The sequence below is a fragment of the Danio rerio genome, chromosome 1 (assembly GCF_049306965.1).
Source record: "Danio rerio strain Tuebingen ecotype United States chromosome 1, GRCz12tu, whole genome shotgun sequence".
Classification (NCBI taxonomy): domain Eukaryota; kingdom Metazoa; phylum Chordata; class Actinopteri; order Cypriniformes; family Danionidae; genus Danio; species Danio rerio.
In genome coordinates this window covers 18,032,704-18,059,478 of record NC_133176.1, presented here as the reverse complement: position 1 = coordinate 18,059,478, position 26,775 = coordinate 18,032,704, and the positions used below count along the sequence as shown (strand labels likewise).

At 36.7% G+C, this 26,775-nt stretch overlaps 1 protein-coding gene across 12 annotated transcripts; it reads left to right on the top strand.

The window, feature by feature from the left end:
* Nucleotides 1–47: 47 nt before the first annotated feature.
* Nucleotides 48–25,555, top strand: mtmr7b (myotubularin related protein 7b). 12 transcript variants are annotated; one of them, XR_012401425.1, is made up of 15 exons: nt 60–292; nt 834–953; nt 2,983–3,145; nt 4,116–4,273; nt 6,822–6,950; nt 7,049–7,183; nt 8,863–8,995; nt 9,096–9,205; nt 12,373–12,498; nt 14,304–14,353; nt 15,879–16,079; nt 19,664–19,798; nt 20,694–20,820; nt 23,743–24,956; nt 24,995–25,555. XR_012401425.1 is itself a non-coding variant. In NM_001030126.1 (14 exon segments), coding segments are annotated over 14 exon segments (1,704 nt in total). In that variant the 5' UTR covers nt 48–268; the 3' UTR covers nt 23,808–24,272.
* The last annotated feature ends 1,220 nt before the right edge of the window (nt 25,556–26,775 follow it).

The following is a 26,775-nucleotide window of genomic DNA, read 5'->3' as shown; positions in this document are numbered from 1 at the left end:
GTAATCCTTCGCCATAGTAGAGTTAGTATTGCGCGTGTGCGCTCTGTGTGTTGTCCACCGTGTACCAGTCTGTCTGAGCGCACAGCGGATCTCCGCACTGAGACCAGAACCACCATGGCTTGAATTACATTACCTGCCAACCATCCCATTGTCTGTTGTCATAACCAGCATGCGACCCCTCGCTCTCTTTTTTTGACCGGAAATAAAGGCGAATCCCCGGACGGTCCGGATTAATTTTCTGCGCATCATTTGGACGGGCGTCTTTAGGATGGAGCACATCAGAACACCAAAGGTACCGCTGATGTTCTTTATATGCCAGTATGTTTTTAAACCCTTGAAATAATGCAAAAATTCTCATTCATTTTCCTAACATATGTTGTTTATAAACGCAACATTTGACACCTAAATTAATTTTGTGTGAATTAAAGGGCTTAATAGGACAGACCCAGATGATAGGCCACAGTGCAGACCCCCATCCTCCTTCACCCAGTGCATTGTAACAAGATCTGAATAATGATTCAGCCTCAGCACTACTGATACACCATCAGAGTCAGCAGATTGTGTAGGATATTTTGGCTTTGTGTGAAATTTTACAATTCTGTGTTTTCAAGGACAAATTAATTTAGGTTATGAGTAGGACAAGAACAGATGCTGTGGTCCTAAGGTATATCCCTCATTATTAAATGGCTATTTTAGGAAAATAATAGATATAAAATAATAGAAAATGATTATGGGATAATTACAATGTGTATGACCTCCAGAGTCATTAAATGCACTGTAAAACTGCAAACCACAAGGTTGGAGTATTAATTAATGTATTGTTTTTATTGCAGGTGGAAAATGTGCGTATGATTGATCGACGGACTCCGAGGAAGGCTACAGTGGGAACATTATACCTCTCCTCTACTCACACTATATTTGTAGAGAACTCGGAAGCCCGCAAAGAGACCTGGGTAGGAATCGAAACCCTTTCATGCAGACAATTAGGCTTCCTCTCGAAAGCGAAGCCAAGTGTTTTAACCACAGATTTAACAACTCAACTAATGTGTCATTAACTGCATGTCTTCTATAAATTACGACAATTAAAATGCATTTGCTGTCTTCTGACTTTTGGCTACTATAAAACAGTTCAGTTACAAGTCTAATATAAACACAATAAATTGTCTTTTGCCAAGACCTAACAATAGTGTCTGACAGCATTTATACTGTAGTAGGCTCTTTAATAATTCATATGTATTTATATGTATATGTGATGCTTTTTACAACTGATTTCACAGTTTTATGGAACATCATGATTTCAGAATATCTTAGTATCTTCATGCTTTATAATAACATTTAGCAAATCAGAGCTGGGTTATAGTATAGTTTACTGGGGAATAATATTCTTGGGAGATAAAAAGATATATAGAGATACTTTAGATATTAAAAAGCATTGTTAAATGAAAGTAAAACATCTGCGTTAATGTTTCAATTTTGTTTTGTGGGAATCAGAAGTCAAAATATGAATGAAATAATAGTAACTGTGAGACAGATACTTGTGTGATAATAATAATAATAAATAAACCACATAATTGTTCTGGCTGGTACTTCTTAAAATGCAGGAAAGAGTAAGTGATAATATTAATTTTAACATGTATTTTATTGTGTAAATGTGTTAAATCTAGTGGTTTAAAGATATAAAATCACATTTAATATGTCCAGAGTATATACAGGAATCAGAGAGTGAAATTCAATACCTTTTAAGACCTTTATTAGGACTCTTTCCATAAATTTTAAGACTTTATAACTACTTTTCAACCAGAAACAGTGGCAAGATTTTAACTTACAGTATATTTACTAAATATTAATGTAAAAAAATAATCCAAAACTAAAACATTATTCATATACTAAATAAAAATCTATTAAATCTAGCTAATTCAGCAGGTTGGCACCTATAGAGCTGCAAAAATAATGGTATTGCCTTGGGAACTGCAGTAAACAAAGCAGCATGATGTCAAATTTAGCAGGATTTCATAGATTTTTTTTTATAATTACACAGCATCCTGATATTTGCAGATTTAATCCAGGCAAACTTTAGCATACAGCAACATTTAATACCTTGCAAATTAGCTAATTAATTAAATTAATTAAAACTTTAAGACTTTTTAATACTTTTTAAGGGCCTTACATTTCTCTACATCGATTTATTAACTTTAAATACTTTTAAGGCCCTGCAGACACCCTGATGTCGTCAATTGACTTTTTGTCTTTGACCCAGTTACATTTTGTAAAAAAAAAAGAAAAATAATATAATAAAATAAAATTGCTATGTGTGAGTGTACTGTATGCATTTATTTGTATGAAACGTATTCAAGGTTATATTTGCAGTTTACATTTTGCAACACACAATCTAAAAAGAATCACGCAGAAGAAATTTGCGATATAATAAAGTGCTTTACCGAAATGTTCTGTATGTCTTTAGATGCTACGAATGCAACTTTTAATTTAATGCTGTGTGATAATATAGTTAATATAGTTTTCAATAATATAATAATGAGCCATGAAGTTTAAAGTACTTCTTAATGTAGTGTTTGTATTAGGGTGTGGTTAGCTATAATTGAAGTAATGGTAGAATTATTTGTAAGTATTAAAAATTTAATTTGAGTTTTTAATGTTTTTGTGATATTTTACTCGGCTATAGACCATTTTAATGTGATGATGTCACTGGCCCATGAACATTTCCTGCTTGTCATCAAACCATTTCATAACTGTAACAAGAAGCAATTCAATCATAATCTAATGTTAAAACTGATATCACAACATTATTTATCAATATGTGGCTCGTTTTGGGTTTTCAGAAGCTATAGAAATGAAAAATGTTCCATTGATTTTGTTTCTCATAATGGTCGATAGTCTAAAAAGTGATTGTGCATGTCTAGTTGTTTATCTAAAAAAAGAATGGCTCCAAAATCTAAATAAGATTCCTGATTATTGCTCCACAAGGTTCTGCACAGTTTGGTGAGTAACGTGGAGAGACTCCCAACAAACCCATCAGGAAGTCCTGTCATTATCCGCTGCAAAAACTTAATTGTTTACAGACTGCTGATCCCACAGGAGAAGGACTCTTTAGATGTGGTGGCTTCCCTCACTCGTCTCTCACGGCCAGGTAAAATACAAATAATAAATAAATTTAAAAAAATGTCAGAGAATTTAGCTTTACCAGAACTATTATACATATTGTCAGAAAAGTGGCTTATTTATGCAAATACATAGGACTTCAATTGTATGAATATATATGATTTAATTAAGGAGGCGTGGCCCCAGACCTTAAATCAAAGTTATGAATTGCCACTCGATTGTATTGACTTTTATTCAACTTAATACCATCTTTCTATCAGTGTTAAACGTGATTCAGAATATTTCTGGGTTCTTCTTTTAGAATCAGAAAGCATGTTGGATAGCTAAATGTTAACTATACTTGTGTAATACTTTATGCAACTCTAAAATATAATAATGACTATTAAAAATGGTTTATGAAATGGTTTTTAAAAAAAGGCAGCTGTGGTTAGGTATTACAGAATAGTGTATTGGTATATTGGACTATATATTTCATGAAGTAATGAAAATTATCCTAAGTACCAAAGATTTTATAAACCATATCAATAAAATATAGTCATTCTCTTTAAGTATAATTGGACTGTTTTTCACCTTAAATAATTTTACTTAAGAAAAAAAAAACATTTATATAAATGATGAAATTGTAATGTCCGTTGTATATACTAAGGTTATTTATAGTTAACCAATAAATTTGCTTTCACTATATGATTTTTACAGTATTTCTCAGACAAGCTGTTACCTTGCAACATTGCAAATCATGTAACAAATTTACCTGCATATGATATTGGTGAAGCGTGTATAATGATCCATGGATTTGCGTTTCTCTTCTGAGAAAAGCTAACACTGTGACTTTTTTTGCTTAGACAATGCCAAATCTTATCTGTTGCATCACCATGCATTGCAAAAGCACAATGTCTGTGAAATGCGGACAACGTCAGAGCACTATTCATGTTCAGCGTTGTGAGATTTAACTATGGGACCTGCACATATATATTAATAAGATTTCTTTTTTTTCATAGAGCGCTATGGAGAGCTGTTTTGCTTCTCTTTTAACCCAAACCTGGATAAAGAATTAAGGGAAAAGGCATGGGGCTTCATGGACCTGAAGGCAGAATTCAATCGAATGGGAATACCCAGCAACCTCTGGCATGTCACAGCAGCCAATCATGAGTACAGAGTCAGTATGAGTTCAGACATCCTGTTAAAGTTCTTTAAAGTTCCCATGATATTAAATTAAAGTTTTGTTTTTAATGTTAGTATCAGTATATTAGTCTTAAGGATATCTATAAGCTTGTGCACTCAGTTATATCATTTGCATTTAGAAGATATGAAACTTACAGTCACTTCCGCGTAAATGAGTCGGTGATTTTTGTTTTTTTACATCACCTTATACTTCAGTTTCTCATCAAATTTTCTGACCCATCAAGTGCTCTACAGTATCTGACATATCCCGCACACTTCAATAAGCTTCTCAATTGCTTTTCATTTGATGTTCTGGCAGATCTGTGATAAAAACGTAATTCCCGCCCTGTCTTCTTGTTTCTGTTGAGATTACGCCAAACATTAAATGAAAAAATGCACATTTCAAAGCATTTCACAGGACCTTTAAGGCCCTCATGTACTCAAATTGCTAAGAGTGGAGTCTAGATGAATATACAGATATGCTGTGCAATAAAAATACAACCAAGACAACATGAAAAACAGATTTTCAAGTCTCTAATAATCACAATGTAGATGTGTTTGCACTATGGCTACGTTATGTCACATGATTTTTTTTCCCTTAAGTTGACTGAACTAAATTAATTGAGTAAACTCGTTGCCTCAATTTAATTGCGTAATGGAGTCTCTCAAAACTTGCATATTTAAGTTTATTTAACTTGCTGGTTTTGTAGACTATACTTAAATTGTTTGGTTCACCAAACTGAGCACTAAGTTTTTTGAACTGAAAAATGTAAGTATAGTCTACAAAAAAAACTGGTCACTGATTCGGAGTAAAAAAAAAAACATTGAGTGCGTGGAAATATGTTAATCTACTTTTGTGTTGATTTAACAACTTGCAGAAAATTGAGGAATGAAACTTCATAATGAAGGCATCCAAAACGTCAAATCTTATTCAGACAGCATACCAATACATTTTCCAAACATTCAGTTATCTGGACAATAAGGAAGTCCTTAGGCTGAGCTTAAAACGCACCGTTTCCCAACTAGGATTTCACAATACCAACAGTTAGAAGTAGTTTAGAATTTTACAGTCAAGACTACATTTGTGGAAATGACCTATTTTTTTTTTTCAAAGTATTAATTATGATTTTAAGCTCACTACACTTGAAATTGTAAGTTTATGCATTTTCATGGTACAAAAGTTAAATTGACTCATATTTGTAAGTGATAGGACGTAAATGCTAAGTTTTAAGTAATGTACAGTCAACTTCACTTTATTGTTAAAGTAAAGACAACATTAGGGTTTACAGTGTAGTTCTTTATTCTCTCAGTTGATATCAATCAGGTTTCTACTTTAAAGTAGCTTTTTACCGTCTATTTTTAAGTCTCCATTGTTACTTCTTTCAGTAACAAAGGTAAAGCCTTTAAACCACAACACCTACTATATAGTGGAACGTTGCATTCTGGGTGAAAATGAAAATTGTGTCGCAGTAGGTAGTGCTGTCGCCTCACAGCAAGAAGGTTCGCAGATTCAAACTTCGGCTCAGTTGGCATTTCTGTGTGGAGTTTGCATGTTCTCCCTGCGTTCGCGTGGGTTTCCTCCGGGTGCACATATCCTGCACATGCCCTTTTGACAGTCTCTGCATGGGCCTGGGTACAGGTGAATTGGGTAGGCTAAATTGTCGGTAGTGTATGAGTGTGTGGATGTTTCCCAGAGATGGGTTGCAGCTGGAAGGGCATCCGCTGCGTAAAAACTTGCTGGATAAGTTGGCGGTTCATTCCGCTGTGGCGACCCCGCATTAATAAAGGGACTAAGCCGACAAGAAAATGAATGAATGAATGAATGAATGAAAATTGGGTTGATGTCAGAACCCAATCTCAGACCTATGACAGTGTCCAACATTGGATTTTGGTTACTTGCCAATGCAACGTAAAAATAACCAAATATCAACGTCAATGATGCTACCACAATAACAATGATGTTACCGCATGCCTTTATGTGGGCATTACCACTATGAAGTCTATCAGATGTTGGATTTTGGTTGCCATGCCTGATGAATAACTGTCAGCATTTGACGTAAGGATGTTGGATTTTGGTCACTTTCCAACTCAACCTTAAATCAACTAATTATCAACATCATTTGATGTCGTTATTTGACATCAAAATAATGTTGTCCTTAGACGCTGGCTGGACATTGAATTTTGGTCACCCGATATCATGACCTAATCCAAGCTAATATTAACGTCTTATGATGTTGTGTGCCTGCTGGGATTGAACACAACATTTTTTAGGGAGCTGTTTCAAACCCCTGACATTTTCTGGTGCACCATGATACTGGTACACCAGTTGGTTCTTTGATCTTGCTTGAAGTATATCTGTGCCTTTAGAGTCAATAAACATGATTTCCCTTTTTCAAAAAAGATCCATATTTTGAGAACTGCAGCTTATGTTGCATTGTGAACAGCAATATTAAACGTAGTTTGTTATATTTTTGATAAAGAACAGGAATGTATTTTACAGGAAGGTCAAACAATAGTTCTAATCAGCATATTTTGATTGGCAGTTGTGTGACACCTACCCGTCAGAGCTGTTTGTGCCAAAGTCAGCCTCTCCTGCTGTGATTGTGGGCAGTGCCAAGTTCCGGAGTCGAGGGCGTCTTCCTGTTCTCTCCTACTTCCACAGAGACACCAGTGTAAGAGCTCTACTTTAAACTCAGACCTTTACTATTATGTTGTAATATCTTCATCTGCATTCTGTGTAGTCACCCCATTGTTGATGTTGTTTTTCTAGGCATCGATCTGTCGGAGCAGTCAGCCCCTCTCTGGCTTCAGCGCACGATCCTCAGACGATGAGCAGATGCTGCAAGCGATCATGAAGTCAAACCCTGTCAGTGAGTTCATGTATGTGGTGGACACAAGGCCAAAGGTGAGAGATCAGAAACACAACTTGAATTTTTTGGAAAGTTTGAAATATACCGGCTGACTGTCAAAAGTTTGGAATATAGTTTATGTGGTGTCTATATAATATGGTCAGAAATGACTTATTTTTTTGTCATAAAGGGAAATTCTTATTGTTACCTCATTAATTCTATTGGCCATTTTTAAAATCAAATAATTAGGTTAAACCATTTACTTCCATCCACTAGAATCCTATAAACTGTTACCAATAAAATTCTGTACAGATATACATTTGAAAATAACTTGGCATATGGTTTCAGTATTTTGAAAAAAAAAGTTGTTTATTGCTTGATGTTTAATTCAATTCAAGTTAATGAAAATTCAAGTTGTATTACAAAAATTATTGTTTCAAAGCAACTTTACAAAAGGTGTACATTATTGCAATACAATTAAATTAAGTTAAAGTTACAATCAAATATAAGTTATTATATACAGGCATAGTTAGCCTGCAATCTTATAGCATATACAGACAGAATTATTAGCCCCCCTTTTAATTTTTTTTCCCTTTGTAAATATTTCCCAAATTATGTTTAACAGAGCAAGCCAATTTTCACAGTATGTCTGATAATATTTTTTTCTTCTGGAGAAAGTCTTATTTGTTTTATTTCGGCTAGAATAAAAGCAGTTTTAATTTTTTTAACACCATTTTAAGGTTAATATTACTAGCCCCTTTAAGCTATTTTTTTTCAATTTTTTTTCAACAAACCATCGTTACATAATAACTTGCCTAATTACTGTAACTGTAATGTAATACTGTAAATGTAATGTAACTGTAATAAATCTCTCCGTTAAACAGAAATTGGGGGGAAAAAAAACAGGGGGCTAATAAGTCTGACTTCAACTGTAGGTGATGTCTATGTGTACATGTTTAATGAAGTGTATTTATATTATAATAATTAATAATAGAGTACACATGAAGCCTTTGACACACAAAAATCTGGCCACTCAGAGAAAACATGTCCGGTTCAGTTTTTAAAATAACAAAAGCTGTGAAATGAACCTCTTCCTTGCTTTTTTTATTTTTGATGAGAGAAGATCTTGCGAGAATGCAGAATTCAGTCAGTGAAACAGGAAACCATGATGAGTTTTTTCACCCTTATGATTCTTTAATGAGCTGAAAGGTCAAAAGAACAGCCGTTTTAAAAACATATTATTTATTAATGTAAACCTCGATTTGGTTAATTTAATGTGTCCTTGCAAAATAAAGAATTCTAGCTTAAAAGCCATACATATTACAAGATTTCTTTTGAACAGGGGTGTCCAAACTCGGTCCTGGAGGGCCTGTTTCTTGCATAGTTTAGCTTCAACTTCCTTCGACACACCTGCCTGGAAGTTTCTAGAACTAGAAAGAGCTTGATTAGCTGGTTCAGGTGTGTTTAATTGGGGTTGGAACTAAGATATGCAGGACACCGGCCCTCTAGGACTGAGTTTGGACACCCCTGCTTTAGAATGATAGCAGCCTATTGAAATTAATTTGCAGGCATATTGATGGGTTTGCCCCTTTGTATAAATCCTAAAATTAAATAAATAACTTGTTTACTTTTTGCACTTAAACTGTTAATTATTTCTATTAAAATACACTTTACTGCAATATAATTTGTATCTTGTAATATCTTGTAAAAAACTTCTCTTTGTAACTATCTCCAGCTGAATGCCATGGCTAATCGTGCCGCAGGGAAGGGCTATGAAAATGAAGACCACTACACTAACATAAAACTTCAGTTCATTGGCATAGAAAACATCCATGTCATGAGAAACAGCCAACAGAAGCTTATAGATGGTAGATAATTGAATCTTCCTTACTTCTTTATCAGCAGACAACCATCTGGTGATCCCTTGCTGTCCATATGAAAAAAGCTGCTTACCTGTCTCTGTTTCAGTCGGTGATATGGCGGCTCCCTCCATGGCTGATTTCCTCTGGGGTCTGGAAAACTCAGGGTGGCTAAAACACATCAAAGCTGTACTAGATGCTGGAGTCTTCATCGCAAAGGCAGGACTTTTTACGTTTTAAATATGAGTTTTAAAAAGCCTTCCTGAGATGACTTTTCCCAGAGATGGGTTGCGGCTGGAAGGGCATCCACTGCGTAAAAACGTGCTGGATAAGTTGGCGGTTCATTCCGCTGTGGCGACCCCAGATTAATAAAGGGACTAAGCTGAAAAGAAAATCAATGAATGAATGAATGAGATGACATAAAAATCCATGATAAATATTCAGAGTATAGAAAATCTACACTCAAAAAAAAAATATATTTTTTGCTGCTTGTTCAAACTACTATTTAAAATAGTAGAAACTATTTAAAAACACAATTCTTGAGATTTCTTTGGGATGATTGAGCATAAAACTTAACACATTTTATTGGATTGAACATAAAACAATCAAGTTAACGTAATCGTCAGACAATTTGTGTTGGAAGAATTTTGTGGAACCCTGGATTTTTTACAAAATTCTTAAAACATTTTCTTTATATAATGCAGAGTTCAGACTGCATGATTTTAGCCAAGATTTTAACTAGCTGACAGCCAGGCAAACCGGTGCTTGTTCATGTGAGTGACAATCACACACTGTGAACTATCAAAGGTGCAATCTGAGAGAATCGCTGATGAGACGCCAACACCCGTGAAATATTTGACATGCTAAATATCTGGACCTGTCATTAGCCAGCAATTTTCCGGAAAGGTTGTATGTGTGAACAGGTCCTTTTTGAAAATACCGGTAAATTCGTTCTGGCTATTTTCCGGAAAGAGAAGTTGTAACATTACCAGCAATTTGCCGGAATGCTGCGCTGTGTGAATGCAGAAGGAAGATTCCCGTAATAAGCGCGTGCACGTCTAGAACGTGCTGACGTAAGACGTCTGCTTTAGCCAATCACAACAGTCAGACGAGTTTACGTCCGCGCGGTTTGTGAGGATAAAAGCCTTTGAATATTTTTCCAGACACATTTAGCGGCTAGAAGTTAGTCAGATCACGTTTATATGTTCTTCTTAATGCCAACTGTGTAAATAATCATCGATGAGATGCTTATGATAAGCCGTTGTTTGTTTACCTTCAAGCTTTGCGTGCGCCTATGAGCGCCTGCACACGCACATATTATGAACATCTCGACATGCGAAAGTGATCCTGCGAAAGTTGTTCACAATATTGATCATCCACAGAGTTTGTAATTTAGTCAAATGTTTACAAATACAAGCGCAGCCGTTTAAAGCTCATTTGTGGTGAATGATGTCAGAATTTACCGGTATTTTGGAATGGATGTGTGAATGCTCTTTTCCGGAAAATTTCCGTAACGTCCTCGCCTGTGTGAACAGCGCTTTTTTGAATATACCGGTTCAGTCGTTCCGGAAATTTTCCAGAAATTTACCGGTATCACTGTGTGAAAGGGGCTATTGATTCAAAATTGATTCATGCCATGCGTAATGTGTTCTGATTGAAAATAACATCAGTGATTACCTACAGCTAATGAGAGAGCAGCATCCATTAGTGTGTGTACCTGCAGGCCAGCGGGAGGTTGGGGGAGAACTTAAATCCAAAATGATCCAAAACAAATCCAAGGAAACTCTCGAATGCTTTCAGAAAAAGAAAATCAAGCTGTAGAATGGCCAAGCCGATCAGCTGACTCGAATCCAATAGACAATACAAAATAGGGATCAGATTTGATGCACGAGACCCACAGAACCATCAAGATTTTTACACACTCTTGAAGTCTGTGAAAAAAAATCACACCTGATCAGTGCATGTGACTTCATTCTCCATATGAGAGGCGTCTTTAAACCGCCATCACCAAAAAAGCCTTTTATATAAAGTAATGAATACATTTTAGTAGTTCAGCACTTTATTTTTGTCATTCCATAATTACAATTTTTTTTTTGTATTTTTATGTTTGTATTGTTTGAGTTTTAACCAAAATCGGGTTTAATTCCATGTCAACAGGTCCTTAAGAATATTTTCCCAGAAAAAAAACAAAAACATGATGTGTTGAATACTTTTCCCTACGGAGACCTGGAAGGGACGTGATGGTGGAGAAAAAAATGGGTGAAAGGAAAAAAAAAAATGGGTGGGAGAAAAAATAAAAGTGATTGCTAAACATATTTTTGAAAGTTTTTGCATTCCCTTGCAAATAGGTTTTGCGAGGGAACGTAAATATGTCTTTTACATTATATCCTATTATTAGGTATTTTTCCATATTTCTCTCATATTTTTAATCTTAAAAGCATGTTGAAATGAATATAAAAATGTCTGAATTCACATTCTTTCCAATAAAGCTGTGCGTCGATCAGCGCCCCTCATATGCAACCTCTGAATCAGTGAATGCATGTAAATGCGCTGACTGACTCCCAGATCAGCTGTACACGCCATTTAAAGAAGAGCTAAAGTGCAGGACAATTTAAAATTAGGGTGTGTGTTTAAACAGACAAATACACTTAATAATATGTAAACATGCCCCGATGTCCTGCGTGTTTTATTTTAAACACAAATAATTTCCTCTTGAATGAGCTCAAACAGTTAAATCATGCTTTTGTTATATATCATTGCTTTCGTAAAGTTACACCTAATTTATCTAACAAGACAAAATGAGAGATTCATTTGCTGCTCTTCACTTGTTTGAAAACAGAGGTGTCACTTTAAATGGCGTGTACAGAAGCTGATCTGGGATCAGTTTATCATACTGAGCACGTTCGTCAGTCAGCGCCTATACATGCATTCACTGATTCAGAGGTTGCAGAGGGGCACTGATCGACGCACAGCTTTAATGGAAATAACGTGAATTCAGACATTTTAATTTCAACATGCTTTCAAGATTAAAAATATAAGAGAAAAAAATACCTAATAATAGGATATAATGGTAAAATACAGGACAATCCCGGCAAAAATAGGAGGGTTGTCATGTATGAAGTGAAATGTTTGTCGAACAACAAATTTGCGAGATAACGCAAAAACTTTCAAAAATATCTTTACCTATCACCCTTTTTTTTTTTTCTCCCACCCATTTTTTTCTCCATCATTACGTTCCTTACGGGTCTCCGTATTTCCCCCACTGTATATATAATGGTCAATATTTTCAGATCTGTCAGGTATTCTAATAATTTTGGCACCGCTGTTAGTTTGAATAGCAGATAACTGACATAATCATGTATTTTTCTGTTTATGTGTGTGTGCAGGCAGTGGCAGAAGATGGAGTTAGTGTTCTCGTTCATTGTTCAGATGGATGGGACAGAACAGCTCAGGCCTGTTCGGTGGCTAGTGTACTACTAGATCCCTACTACAGGACTATCAAGGGATTGATGGTAGTAACTGATATTTGATTCATGCAAGTGTATATGTCTGTGTGGAACAAACATGCAGCCCTATTTAGTTCCACTTTTGACAATGTTACACAACATTATCATTTTATCAAGGATATTACTGATAATTAATCAAAATTTTAAGTCGGCATGAACAGGAAGCTGCGACAGCTTTTTTTTCACATAAGAATGAAAATGAGAAAACGGTGGACGTGGCTTGTTTTTTTCTACTGCAAGCTGATTGGATGTAGTAAAGTATGCATTACATTCAGAAAGATCAGGAAAAGAGTTCCGATAGAGTTATTACAACCTAATGCTGCATTCATACCAGATGCAGAAGAAGCGTAAAGCGCGAGTGATTTACATGTTAAGTTAATGCAAAGACATCCTGCAGTGCAATACGGGTGAATGAGGTGGCATGAATGGTGTGATTTGCGTGAATAAAGCGGCGCGAGTTGAGTGTTTTGTACGATTGATGCCCTTAAGGAGCAAATTGCTCAAATTGGAAAATCTGAACTTCAGCGGATATTCGCGCCGCGTTAACCAATCAGGAGCTTCCTCTTGTAGGGGCGTGCTTATGATGTAGTGCCTGTTGTTGGTGTCCCGGGGAAAAATACTCCTGCCGACACGGGACAACAGTTGATCAAACTAGGCTCAGCTCAGTTGGAAGCACTGCTGAAAGCTTTCATCAACCAGGTATAGTTTCTAGAAGAGTTTATGAACTTACAGGACTGGGTCCACCTCTGAAAGGATCTAGTGGACTCCAAACGAGTCAACACTGTTTTTCAGCCTCCATAAAGCAAATAAACATAGTTATTCTCTCAATAAAATCCATGTTAGCCATTTAGCAATGAAGCTAGAGTCACCAGGCAGACAGAAGCCCTGCCCACTACGCAAATCTGCATTTATTGTGAAGTGAATTTGATGCGCAAATAAAGCAGATTTAATCTGCACATACCACATCTAGTGTGAACAACACAGCAGAACAGACATCTCCTCCTCACTATTTCTGTTTGTTGTCATAGCACTGTCAAAACTAACAGTTGGAGGGGCGTGGTTAAGTATGTTAGCCACGCCCAATACCTCACCTCAGACAGACGTAATCTGAGAATTTAATTAAAAACAAACAGGAACATTGTTTTTTTCCTTATGACATGCACAGATTTATTGTTCACAACAAAACTAGCAGTGTGAGCTAACAAAATTAATATGGTTAATTTTGTTTTCATGTTGTTCTTTAAGTTCAATTTTGTCCTTTAGCGATTATGAAACACAATAATCGAGATAAAACTAATATTGGGTAATATACCAGCCTATTTCCAGCAGGGCTATGTTCCTGCTGCCGACTAAGCTTAAATAAATCCTTCAAAGTTGTTGCTCTCTGGCCTACTCATAATCGTTTAAAATAATTGGGGTTACAATACTGACTAAATTAATTGTTATTATGCTTTTTCCATGATCGAGCAGCCCTAATATGTGGTATACGAGTGACTTTGTATGTGGATGCACACTACAATGTTTTGTCAGTGCTAGGTATGAATACCTTGTTTTTTGTGTACTCCATCACAACACTTATCCCATAATCATAAGATGTTTAATCATTAGTTTGTCTTTTGTGGCTGTTTGATCAAATTCAAAGACATAAAAGCAAATTAAATCTAATCAAATGCTTTTGACAGCCTCTGGAAGTGGGCAAAAGTGGACGATTTTAAAATGTTTTAAATGCTTTACCCCTTATTTACCTGATTTTAGTGCAATTTGTAAAATGTTTTTCATCAGTATTTGAACACAAGTCTCCTTTCTTGTAGGTTCTGATTGAGAAGGACTGGGTGTCGTTTGGACACAAGTTTTCTCACAGGTTTGTGTTTCTCATTTTGATTTGCACATTTATGGCCTCACGCACTATTCACAGTTGATTTCTAATCCTTAATCGAATTGTAGAACATTCTGTGAATCTCCTCTTCTGTGTTTGTTGTGCATGAATAATTTGTAAAACCAGAAAGGCCTCATTCCTTGTGTCATAGCAGTCACTGTGACTAAACCATCAGTTATGCAGTATGCACACTTAGACTGTACGTCTGTAAACTTTAGGTGAGCCACAACACTCTGCACACAGGGGTCAGTTTAACCAAAAATGTTCAGTTTTGTACATGTGACACTAAAGGAGACATTTTTAAGAATTTTTAGGTCCAATATACTGTTTATTGCAACAACGGGTAGTCGGGCTTCACAGCTCAAACTTGTCTTGGTTTAATGTCAGTTATGACACTAGTTCTTGTGAAACACCAAGGTGGTACAGTATATTTAAAGGAGACCTTTCATACCCCTTATTGCAAAATGTAAAGAGTCTCTAAAGATTTGTTCATGTGAAGTTTCAGCACAAAATACCCCTTAAATAAGTTTTAGAAGTCTTTAAAACTGACCCTTATAGCCTTTGATCCAAATTGTTTAGTTTTGGTGACTGTCGCTTTGTTGAAGAGAGATTGTGCTCCCAGCCCTCTTTTTAGGAAGAACTATACATCACCATAGCATCAGATTTAACACAGGACCAACGTTATCTGTGTGAAAATCGGAAAATGTCAAAAGAAGTGTCTCGGAAGAAAGTAGTCTATGGATAGTCTATCTGTGCATCCTAAAACACATTTTTAATGCCTTAGTTGGCAGGTATAGTGTGAAAACTCGAAATGTGAAATCTCGGATGGCTGCTTCTCACTCAGGGCTGTTTATGCCAATAAGGGAGAGCTTGTCACTAGAGGGCAGGAGCTTGCCCCTCCAATGAAATGTACAAAAGGACAATGTCAAAGCATTTCTGCAGACGGTTTTTAAAAAGTGTGATTATAAAAATCGACAAAATTTTATCTTTAGTGGCTGCCTATATTCACACAATGTTGCCACAAACAACAACAAACACACAATGTTAAACTTAAACTCTGTGTTTAAACCCCTTAAAAGGTGATTTTTGCATGACAGGTCCTCTTTAAGTGAAAGGAATTTGAGAAAAGCCACTTTTGGAATTAAATAAGAGTTATCATTAGAGTGTCTATTTATAATTTGAATGTATGATTAAAATATTTCTGATTACTATTATTGTGGAACAATCAGCCTCTAGAGATTAGAGTGCCCCCTTTCGTATCCATTTTCAAGTCCACTTGTTTGATCTCGCTTAGTAATAATTATCTTGTCATGTCGTCACTCTAGTTTCAGAATACTTTGTATATATCTCTATTAGTATTTTTTAATTCATGTTTAGTCCTCTCTGCTTTGTATATATGGATAGCTTTTTATTGGTCAGCAATTAGTTTTTTTAAACATGCGTTTTAAAAAAATGAACATGAACTTATTCATATTAATATATGAGCTTTATTAAAATCTTCTACATACAGATATGCTCATCTTGACGGCGACCCTAAAGAGGTTTCTCCAGTCATGGACCAATTTCTGGAGTGTGTGTGGCAGTTGATGCAGCAGTTCCCCTGTGCGTTTGAGTTCAACGAGCGATTCCTAATACAGCTGCACATGCTCATCTACTCCTGCCAGTACGGGAACTTTATTGGCAACTGCCAGAAAGAACGGAGAGACTTGAAGTAAGAAAAACAACAGCATTTTGCTTGAAGCAGCTGCATGAGCACCTGCAGCTCAGCATGTCAGATCATGTAGGCTAACTGTAGGATACAGCTTGACAGAAGTTTGAACCATCTACTTTTGTTTTAATATAACTACTTTTAATCATGCAATTGGGATAGTTATATAGGTACTATTGGTTTTATAGATGACCAGCACCCATTATTGGCATACTGCCCTTATTCATTTTCCTTCATTAGGGGTCACCACATCAGAATGAACTGCCAACTTTTCAACATATGTTTTAACCAGCGACCTTCTTGCTGTGAGGCTACAGTGCTAACCACTGAGCCACTGTGTCGCCCATACTCCCCTTAAAATGGCTAAATCCATTTAGATGCTACTACAGCTATGCAACATTCATGAATATGGGTCATAGATTGAAACATAAACCACCATTTGCCTACGCTGTAAAAAAAAGTGAAGCTTCAAAATGTCCCAGGTATGATCGCTGTCACCTTTTGGATGATGGTGCCAACAGAAGCGATCATGAACTGGGGCTGCAGTTACAAAGTTTGGCTTAAACTCCCATACTAAACTTGTATCTGTTTTTAGAAACATTACATGAAGTAAAATCTGACTTAATCAACAACAAAAACACTTGGATGTTTATTAGTGTGAAGAACTACCTAAAATGATGGAAACTCTGTGCACCCACTGTGAAGAAAAAAAAATCAAGTACAGAGTCCACAAGGAAACAAAATCACATTATGTGAACCTCTAATAAAGCACAGATACACAACGAGCCGACATTGAAGAACTGGTGAAAACCTGAACAAATTACAATGCTAATAGTCAACTAATAAGTACACTCAAATGGGGGGACACAAAATGGGTAACAAATGTAATCTTATTCCCTGCTTTTACGTGTATTTAGGGACTATGGGAATACAAAATCCAGGAAAAAATAGACAGATTAAACAAATGCAATTTCAAACTTACCAAACAATGTAAAAGTCATGAACAACAACAAAACATTTCTGAACTCTGTGTGCTGAATCTCTATTTTGTAGTACAAATATGGCTACTGAGAATGTGTGAGTGATTTAAAGAGAAATCGCACATTTCCGCAGTAAGGTGCGTCAGAGCACAACATGGTCTAACACAAGAAATACATGGCCAGCAGGGGGCAGTTATGTAACATGGTGAGCATACTAAACCGATACAGTGAGCACATGAGCTACCTGTAAATGGTGCGAAAACGGCTTTCTTTAGGCAGCTGTGTGTGTATCTTGTACTGTATAGTTTAACTGTTTAAAATGATAATTTTGGAGTGTCTATTTAGGCTAAATGCAAATAGCGCACCTCATTGGAATGAGCTAGTCGAGTGCTTCTCGTATCAACTGCAGATAGACAGAACAAATTCAACAATAGGGGTCCACTTAGTACCAATGGTGTTGTAAAATGCAAAAATAGGGTGATTGTCTGCATTGTTTAAATACCTTAAAGCCATGATGCCTTTGCTGCAGTCTGTAGCAAGACGATGTGCTGGATCAGAGTCAATACGTAGTGGACATTGTAACGCCAATGCTACTGTGATGGGTGGGTTTAAGGATAAGGTAAATGAAGATGTTGAAGAGCCCATATTATGGGTTCTTGAAAATCATCTTCCATCCAGTGTGCAACACAGCTCTAAGTGAAGTGAAATATCCAGCTAAGGCTTCAATCTTCAATCTGAAAGTGCACCATGTTTCAAACTATTGCTTGTAGTTTGAATAAATCGCTGTGGTAACTAGTCTTTAGCCGTGCCAGTGTGATGTCGATATGGAACTCAAGCCCTGCCCATTTGCTGTGCGCGCAGACCTGGGAAAATTGTTAGTTTTATTTTCCCTACCCAAAGATGAGGTTGTGAAGAGTCAGTGGTTGAAGTTTATTTTTGCAAAAATACCTCAGCATTATAGCCCCAGCCTTGTGCTGTGTTCCCTTCATTTTTCTTATGAGTGCTTCAGCAATCCACATGCATACAATGGGGGATTCGCCAGCCATTTGTTAGAGGAAGGACCAGAAAAGACTATTGATGTATGTGACTTCATCAGAGCTTGATTGGAGCTTTACAGTACACAGTTCATGGACGAGTTCCTTCCTCCATTTCATAAGTGTAAGTAACTTAAGTGCGATTAAAATGGTTACCTCCTTGTTTTCTCTAGCTTGCAAATTATGTATTTAATTGTGTTTTGTTACTTGTAACCACTCCACATGGCTTGTACTGTATCTGGTTAACTCTTTATATTCTTATATCGAGTCTAAAACCACATTGAAAACACAACACGTGCTGCATTGTTTACAGATATAAATGCATTTGTCTACTGCCGTTTGTAGTTGCTATGGCCACCGTCAGTTGTTCCTACACACGTGCGGCGGTCAAGTTTCAAAATAGTTCAGCTTTTGCCTCTGTGTGGATTAATACTGAATGCGTGTCACTGTTTTTACTTATGGTTAAGAATAGAGCAATATGCTGGTGTTCAACTGCATTGCTTTAATGCACTCCTGCATTGGGCTCACACCTATACTCTGCACTCTGACTACCTTAATTTAAAAAAAAAAAAAAGCTGTGCTGGGTTATTTTTCTATGTCTTGCGCTGAACGCAATCGACCGATCACAACAGACTAGCTCTCCAATCTCCGAAGATTAGCTTCACGATAAGGAGGGGTTTGGAAACAAATTAATAACTGGACGAATCATATTGGAGTCATTGGGATAATTAGGTAAAACTAAATGCAAAATATAAGACAAGGAAAGTGTTTTTTGACCTTGCATGCATATCATCCTGTTGTTGGAAACCCCCAAAAACCAAAATATGACCCTTTTTAATGCATAATAGGGGCTTTTTAATAATTGTGAAAATTGGGTTTAGGGTTGGAGTAGGGGTAGACATAAGACAATGTAATGGGTAATTTAATTATTAATATAAACAATTCTCGTTTCTAGCAACAAAAGCTTGTGCATATGCGTAAACATCAACTATGTATTGGAGCTGATGCAGTAAGTAATCGTTCTACAGGCTGCAGTGAGGACAAACTCCTTTAAAGGTTGATGTAGAATTCAGAGACCCTGGTTATTAGTGACACCGGTGGCTGCTAAATGAACTGCAGCTAGAACTTATAGAACATGTTTTGAACGTTATTTTCCCAAATAAATAAAAAAGTTCTTTTGTCTTTGATTAGAAGTAAAATGTTTGAAATACTTTGGCAGTGATACACCGATAAACTATTCTGTTGTCTCGTAAAAGCAGAGCATTTCATCCCCTTTATTTAGATGTCTTTTTTTTCATTTTTGGCACTTTTGACCAGAAAAAAAAATCACTAAATTCTTTGCAATATCCATATAACTTTGGTAATGTCAGTTACTTTATATTAATATTAAACACTAACCTTCTACAGCAATTGAGAACTGAGGTTGACATCAGATTTGCTTTTTATAATTGCGGTAAGCCTTTGATGCAGCTCTTTTTTTTTTTTTTTCAAAGAAAAGGTGAAGCAGCTGCTGAATTACCTCGGTTTTTATACTTTTATTTGTTTGTTTACTCATTCATTTTGCACTGTGCAGGTTACAGGAGAGAACACACTCTCTGTGGCCACATCTGTGGGAGAACAGAGCTGAATACACCAACCCTCTCTACAGGACAGACCACAGCCAGACACAGGGGGTTCTCAGACCTCTCACCACTGCCTACTGCTTCAAGTAAGTCAAGCTCTTTTTTTATTGGTCATGCTTCTGTAGGAATTAGCTAGAAGAAAATGAGAGGAAGCATGCTAAGTACCAGGAATTAGTGGAGGAGTGCAGGGAGAAAGGCTGGAGAACTTTCTATGAGCCCATAGAAGTAGGATATAGAGGCTTTGAAGGGCGTTCACTTTGCAAAGTCTTCAGTCGTTTGGGAGTTACAGGGGTGGCTAAGAAAAGGACCATTCGATCCGCAAGCAAAGCCGCAGAGAAGGCCACAAGGTGGCTGTGGATTAAGAGGGCGGATCCGTGGACTGCTACTGGGACGCAAGTTGGGACTTGATCCAACCCGGCTGGGTCACCTGGGTGAGAGTGTATGATGTTGAAAGAACCAAAACACCCAATGATCCCAGGATCTGAGGATGTGTCCCAAATGGATCCATGAGATGTTTCTTGCACAGCTAATTTATTACACCTAACATTAGTGAAGAAACTTCTACATGACATATTTGAACAGATCTGTCTTTTAGCCTCTTAATGATTTAGATATAATTAAAGGTCAAGTTTAAACCAAATAGCTTAATTAAAAGATAAAGCATACCTCGATACATCCATTCAACCTCACACTTACAATGCAGTGTCTCATATTTGCATATTTTGAATCTTTTTGCGTGTTCTTTTGGTTTTATGAATTATTTTAATGCATTAAAGTTTAAGTAAACGTCTATGAATATAAATGTTTTCTTAGAAAGCATTTAAAAGACATGTAATAGCATGTTTGACTTTGTTTATGCTTTTTTATTATTATTTTATTATTAACCCTTTATTTGCCATCCTAAATGCATTATGGGCTTAAATTGGGTTTGATAGATATTAATGCGCAATAGAAGATAATGAGCTGGGAACGATGTTGTAGGTTTTGGAAGGGGATGTACGGCCGTGCAGAGAGAAGTTTGTCTTCTCAGCAGTCTCCAGCAGACTGTCTGAACGCAGTGAGGGAGGAGTCACAGCAGCTGGAGGAGGAGCTTACAGCCCACCAGGAGGTACCGCGGGAGACGGACGCTGGCCAAGGCATACACTTGCATGCATAAATATCACATATGTACCATTCTTAAAGGGGTCCTAATATGCTTTTTTACACTTTTAGTTTCTTTTGTGCATTTAATGTTCCTGATTGACCATGCGAAAAAGAAAATCAAAGCAATCCAGTTGCATAGGGAGTCACTCTCTGTACAAGTAAACAGTTTTTGAACTTCTTTAAGGGGCTTTATGATGCAATTTCATATTTTAATTTGTCTTTGAATTATCATTATTATTATTTTTTATCATGCATAGATACGATCTGTAATCTTTCAAAGACTAAAGCTTCAAACCCAAATACATGTACTTTATAGATGTAAAGACTTACTTGTTAATCCACACTTTCCTAAAATACCTCGTTCAAACACGCCCCTACAAATCTACACTACCTGACAAAAGTTTTGTTGCCTATTTCAGGTTTAGGAATAACAAATAATAACTTGACTTCTAGTTGGATTGTTTGGTATCAGAAGTGACTTATATGGAAGGCAAAGGCCTCTAGATTACTCTTATTTTACTAAAATAAAATATGACCAGGGCACTGCAGAAGGTAGCTATGTCACCTCACAGCAAGAAGGTCACTGGTTCGAGTCTCGGCTGGGTCAGTTGTGTTCTGTATGGGGTTGCATGTTCTCCCTGATTTTGCGTAGGTTTCCCTCGGGTGCTCCGTTTTCCCCCACAAGTTCATACCTGCCAACACTCCCGTTTTCCCTAGGAGTCTCCCGTATTTCAGACCCATCTCCTGCTTTGTTCTGTCTCCCGGAATTCCACCCCCAACCCTCCTGCTCCTCAGCTTTCTGTTGCAGTCCCTATGCACAACTAACCCAACGCTCCCCGCTCTTCAGTTTGCGGTTTTGTGATGTAATGGGCAGCACAAATGTCTTGATACCTTAAACTGTCAATGTTGTCATCCACTGCAGATCTCTCACACTCCCCTTTACTAAATGTAACCCTAAACCATGATTTTCCTTCATCAATCTTTACTGATTTCTGAGAGAATCTTAGGTCCATGCAGGTTCCAATAAGTCTTCTGCAGTATTTGTGATGATTGAGATGCAGTTCAGCAGATGATTCATCTGAAAAATCTACCTTCTGCCGCTTTTCCAAATAATCAACTAGAAGTAAGGTTATCATTTGTTGCTCTTACAACTGGGATCGACGACAAGACTTTTGTCAGGTAGTGTACATCAGTCAGGGAGAGAATTTTCAAAACACTGGCCAAATGTAAGAAGGCCAAAATAAAAACTGCATTGTTTGTTAAATCCTTACCCATCTGTAAGCTGCTCTGAGAAAATAGAACATTCAGCTTGGTCATCTGCATTTTCTGGATCTGATTAAGTTTTGAATTTGTTAAAGTATTAAGGGTACTTTCCATTTCACATTTGAGGTATTCGGTCAATCATAGTGCACCTGATATCTGTCCAATTAGGGCACACTGTTTTTCAGAACTGGGAGATTTGTCAAAAGCATCATGTTTCTCAAAGAAATACCAGAGATGAGCAACAAAATGTATGTCATGTGGAAAATCTAGTATTTTTAAAAACATTGTTTTAGTCTAAATACACAAAATAATGTTTTTTTTTTTTTGCAATACGACCCCTTTAATGACACCTCGACTTGTCATACGGGAAAACTTCTGAGATTCCTTCTAGGAAAGTACACATCACAATGTACTGGATTTTAAGAATTCTTGGTTGAGTTGTGTTAGTTTGTTGTTGCCGTGTCCAAGAGAAAGGTTTTGAACTTGTAATACAGTTTTCTTTGTTAGCTTTTGTTGGTGTAGATGCTCATATTGTTGAGTGTTCTCAAACAGCTACAAAAGACTGACTCTCTGCATTCTTAAACATTACGGGGCGTGTTGTTAAAGCACACTGACCATGCAAGAATTAAACTTTGCCCTCTCTGATGATAGTTTTGAAGGCCAAAGAAACAAAAGCAAACGTTCTCTTACTAGTCCTGGTTTAGTTTCGCGGCTATCAGAGTAGAAACAAAAGCTAATTAATTTATGAATTTAATCAAATATTTAAACATCAGTTTACTAATATACATTTTTTATTTTATTTTTTAGGGGTTTTCACCTTTATTGATAGGACAGTGGAGATCTAGGAAAACAGGAAAGTGTGGGGAGCAGAGATAGGGGAAGGATCAGCAAAGGACCTCGAGATGGGAATCGAACTCGGGTCACTGCGAGCAACTCAGTGCTATGTGTCGACACACTAACCATTAGGCTATTGGCGCCAACAACTAATGTACATTTTAAAAGTAATATTTTGGTGCTTTAACATTTACTCCATATTTGTAACTGTAAAAAAATGTTCACCAAAAGGGTGTAAATCTTAGTTAAGTTTATTATTATTATTATTATGTAAAAAGTAGATAAAAGTGGACAAAAGAGATGGATTTAAATGCCAGGTAACTGGTGTCTTAAAGTCTGTCAGTTTAATGCTCACATGTTGGAAAAATAAACTAAATAATATATACGAAGTGGGTCAAACTGACAAAGATTTAAAAACTGCAGATGTTTTGCTTGTTGCCTGAGTGATCTCCTTTTGAAAGGATGTGGAAGCTCATTTGCATTTAAAGAAACACAAAAAACGTTTTCTTCAGCCCAAAAAACGGCCATTTAAAACATGATCTGTAACGTAATTACAATCTGTAATTAAAAGCTGAAACTTCAGAGACTTTTATTACAGCTTATAATTAAAGCATAATAGGACCCCTTTAAAACGCATCCAGATGTAGAGAATAGGTGCACAATTTATTCCCTTATTACACATTCAAAATACTATGCAGCATCCTAGTGTTCCATTTCAAACACAATCTATCAGAATTCGTTCCTTTCATGTAAAACTGACCAACTCTTTCAAACGTACTCACCTTAACAGAGACTTGCCCAGCTGAAGGAGAAGAAAACTTCAGGGGAGAGGAAGAAGATCAGCAGGTTGTCTGAAAGCGCTCGCCGTCCCACTCCGAATGAGGGTGAACTCGACAGCCCTCAAGACTACTTCAGCACCCCGAGAGGCGAGAAACACACTCCTTCCTTCACACTGCCGCTAGATCTAGCAGCCCAGACCAAGAACGGTGACCCTGATGACCTTTCAACCTGCAGTGATTTGGAGTCAGGGGTGGCTGATCTCAGCAGCCACTCCTCCAGTGCTGGAGATGACAATAAAGACCCCGATTCTGAAGAGGTGGTCAAAATACCTGCCTGAATTGAACAGAACTGGTAACAATGAGGGATAAAAGCATAGTAACGGGTACCGAACTGGGAACTGTGCTGTTTTTTAAATGTTATTTTATTTTAAATGAACGTGTGAATTTATATTTAAATACAGTACGAGCACAAATACACATATCATAAAACAGTCTGAGGAAAAACACCTTTTGTCCAGTAAAGCATTATCTCAGTATTTAAGTTTTAGTTTCACTGTGTATTTCACTGATGATTTTGTTTATTTATTTGGTCTATAGCTATGTTCGGAACAGCATATTGTCATACTACTTATGCAAATGCACAAAACATATATCGGAAATGCCCCAGCAGGCACAGGACGTCAACATGATATCAGACTGATGTTGTACCCCAACATTGTGGGGACGCTTCATTTTGTTTGGAAATGAAAATCGGGTTGACGTCAGAATCCAACATCAATGTCCAACCTAAAATCAACCAAATATCAACCTCTAGTAATGTAACAGCTTGACGTTGTGTGGACGTTCCCACTATGACGTCTATCAGACATTGGATTTTGGTTGCCATACCTGACGAATAAATGTCAGTATTTGACGTCAATATGATTTTGGGTTGAGATGTTGGCTTGATGCTGGAATTTGGTCACTTTCTAACACAACCTTAAATCAACTTAATATCAACATGATCTGACATCATTACTGGATGTTAAAATAACGTTGTTCTTAGATGCTGGAAAGACATTGAATTTTGGTCAACTAACGTCATGACCATAAATCTAACCTAATAGTAACGTTGTGTGCCTGCTGGGTTAGAATATGTTTTGCTTTTGCCAAATTTCACGCTTCTTAAAATATTGCATCCTACAAAGCAATACAAAAGTCATTCTTGACTGCCAATATTCCTTTGGTAACCCCAGAACTTTTATTTCGTTGGTAAACTGCAAGGTAAAAACTTGCATTTCCAATCGAATGTGAGGTTACAAGTAAACCAACTGCTCCAAGACACTGAAAACACTGTTACAACGAGCTGCTCATGTGTAAATAAACCACATTACGTTCTTGAGCAGTACAATTACTAAAATTAAAAAAAATTACCAGGGCAATTTTTGTCACATTTGTCATTACATTTTAGGCCCTGACATTTTTTGTTTGGGAAGTGTTTTCTTAGACAGTATATAGAGTATGCTAGTATTCCATTCCAAACATAGCCCATATCTTCATGGAATTTGGACTGTGCCTATCAAGACCAACAGATTTCCAACCTGCGTGTTCCATCTTAAATATAAATCGTGAGAATTTATTGTACATGTGAAAACGAGAACTGAATGGAAGTGAGAATTGTACGGCAGCCACACCACATTTACTTCCCATTTCTGTACCTGTAGACAAACTCTGACCCATAGACAATCAATCCCTGTGATGAGCATTTCAACTACACTGATAGATTTGTCTGGATCCTACATGTGTATTCATTTGTTGGGCTCTCAATAAACAACAAATACAACATTTCTGGAGACAATTCACTTCAAGATCTGCAATGTAATTTGTATAAATCTGGGTATATTTAAGCTACAGAACAAGATGAAGATCACTTTAAAATGTGCAGCAGCAACAAACTGAACTCTAATATGATTTTTTTTTCTTGGACAGGTTTCTTCAATGAGGTCCTGCAATTATTTGAAATTAAACACCAAGTATTTTCAAAGGGTGCATCTGAAAGGTCATACTTTCCTACTGTGTAGTATGTGCACAACAGGATGTGAGCCGTGTACTATGTCCGAATTAGTATTTGGAAAACAGTAAGTGAGAAATACCCAGATAACCTACTACTTCAAGCAAGATTCTGAATTGTGCATCAAATGGATATCATCAGTGCATTTCCAACAGAATATAAAGTTAAGTTTGATATTATAAATAGCCCAGGGCTAGACTGCATCACACCCTGTAAGGCACTTTAGTGTGAAAACAATCATGGCCGCCACATTGAAGTGCTCAAAACTGATCACTTTGAAGGGCCCCATGGAATGAAGGATTTGAAAGGGTACAACTGATGGAAACTTGTGGAAGTTGTGGAGGCTAGGAGTTTGACTTTACCTATAAATGTATGTTTGGTATTTTTCTTTAAGCAACTACTGCAGTATTAATAAAGTTATAAATAAAAACAGATTTTTTTTTGTAAATAAAACGATTATAAAATAAAAATATGTATACATACATACATATATAAACACATTCATGCATGCATAAATAAAAATGCATACCTGCCTTTCAGAGTGTGTTTTGTGGGTTTCAACTAGTGTACAAAAACTATGATGAAGTCACACCGTGATCGTCTTAGTAAGATGACTCAGAAGTGCATTTTAACATCTATGTCGATCCTGGAGCGTCAGTTTCGTTCAAAAACGTAATCCATACCCATTCCCTACCCATAAACCTAAACATAACCGTACATTATTCCCAAAATCAGAGGGCAAGAATAGTTGGATAACAATCATGTAGAAGTGCATTAACCTAACCGTAAGCCAAAAATCACGTTAAAAACGTTAAATAAACATTAAACATACCCCCAATTCTGATTAGATGTTTTGAATGTTGTTCCAGGATCAACATACCTGTTAATCCAGGGACATGTCCTACTTGGTGAAATCAGGTTGGCGCTTCATGCCACCAGTCACTCAATACCTACTCAAGTACCATGGGATTTTTGATTGCACTGTTTACACACT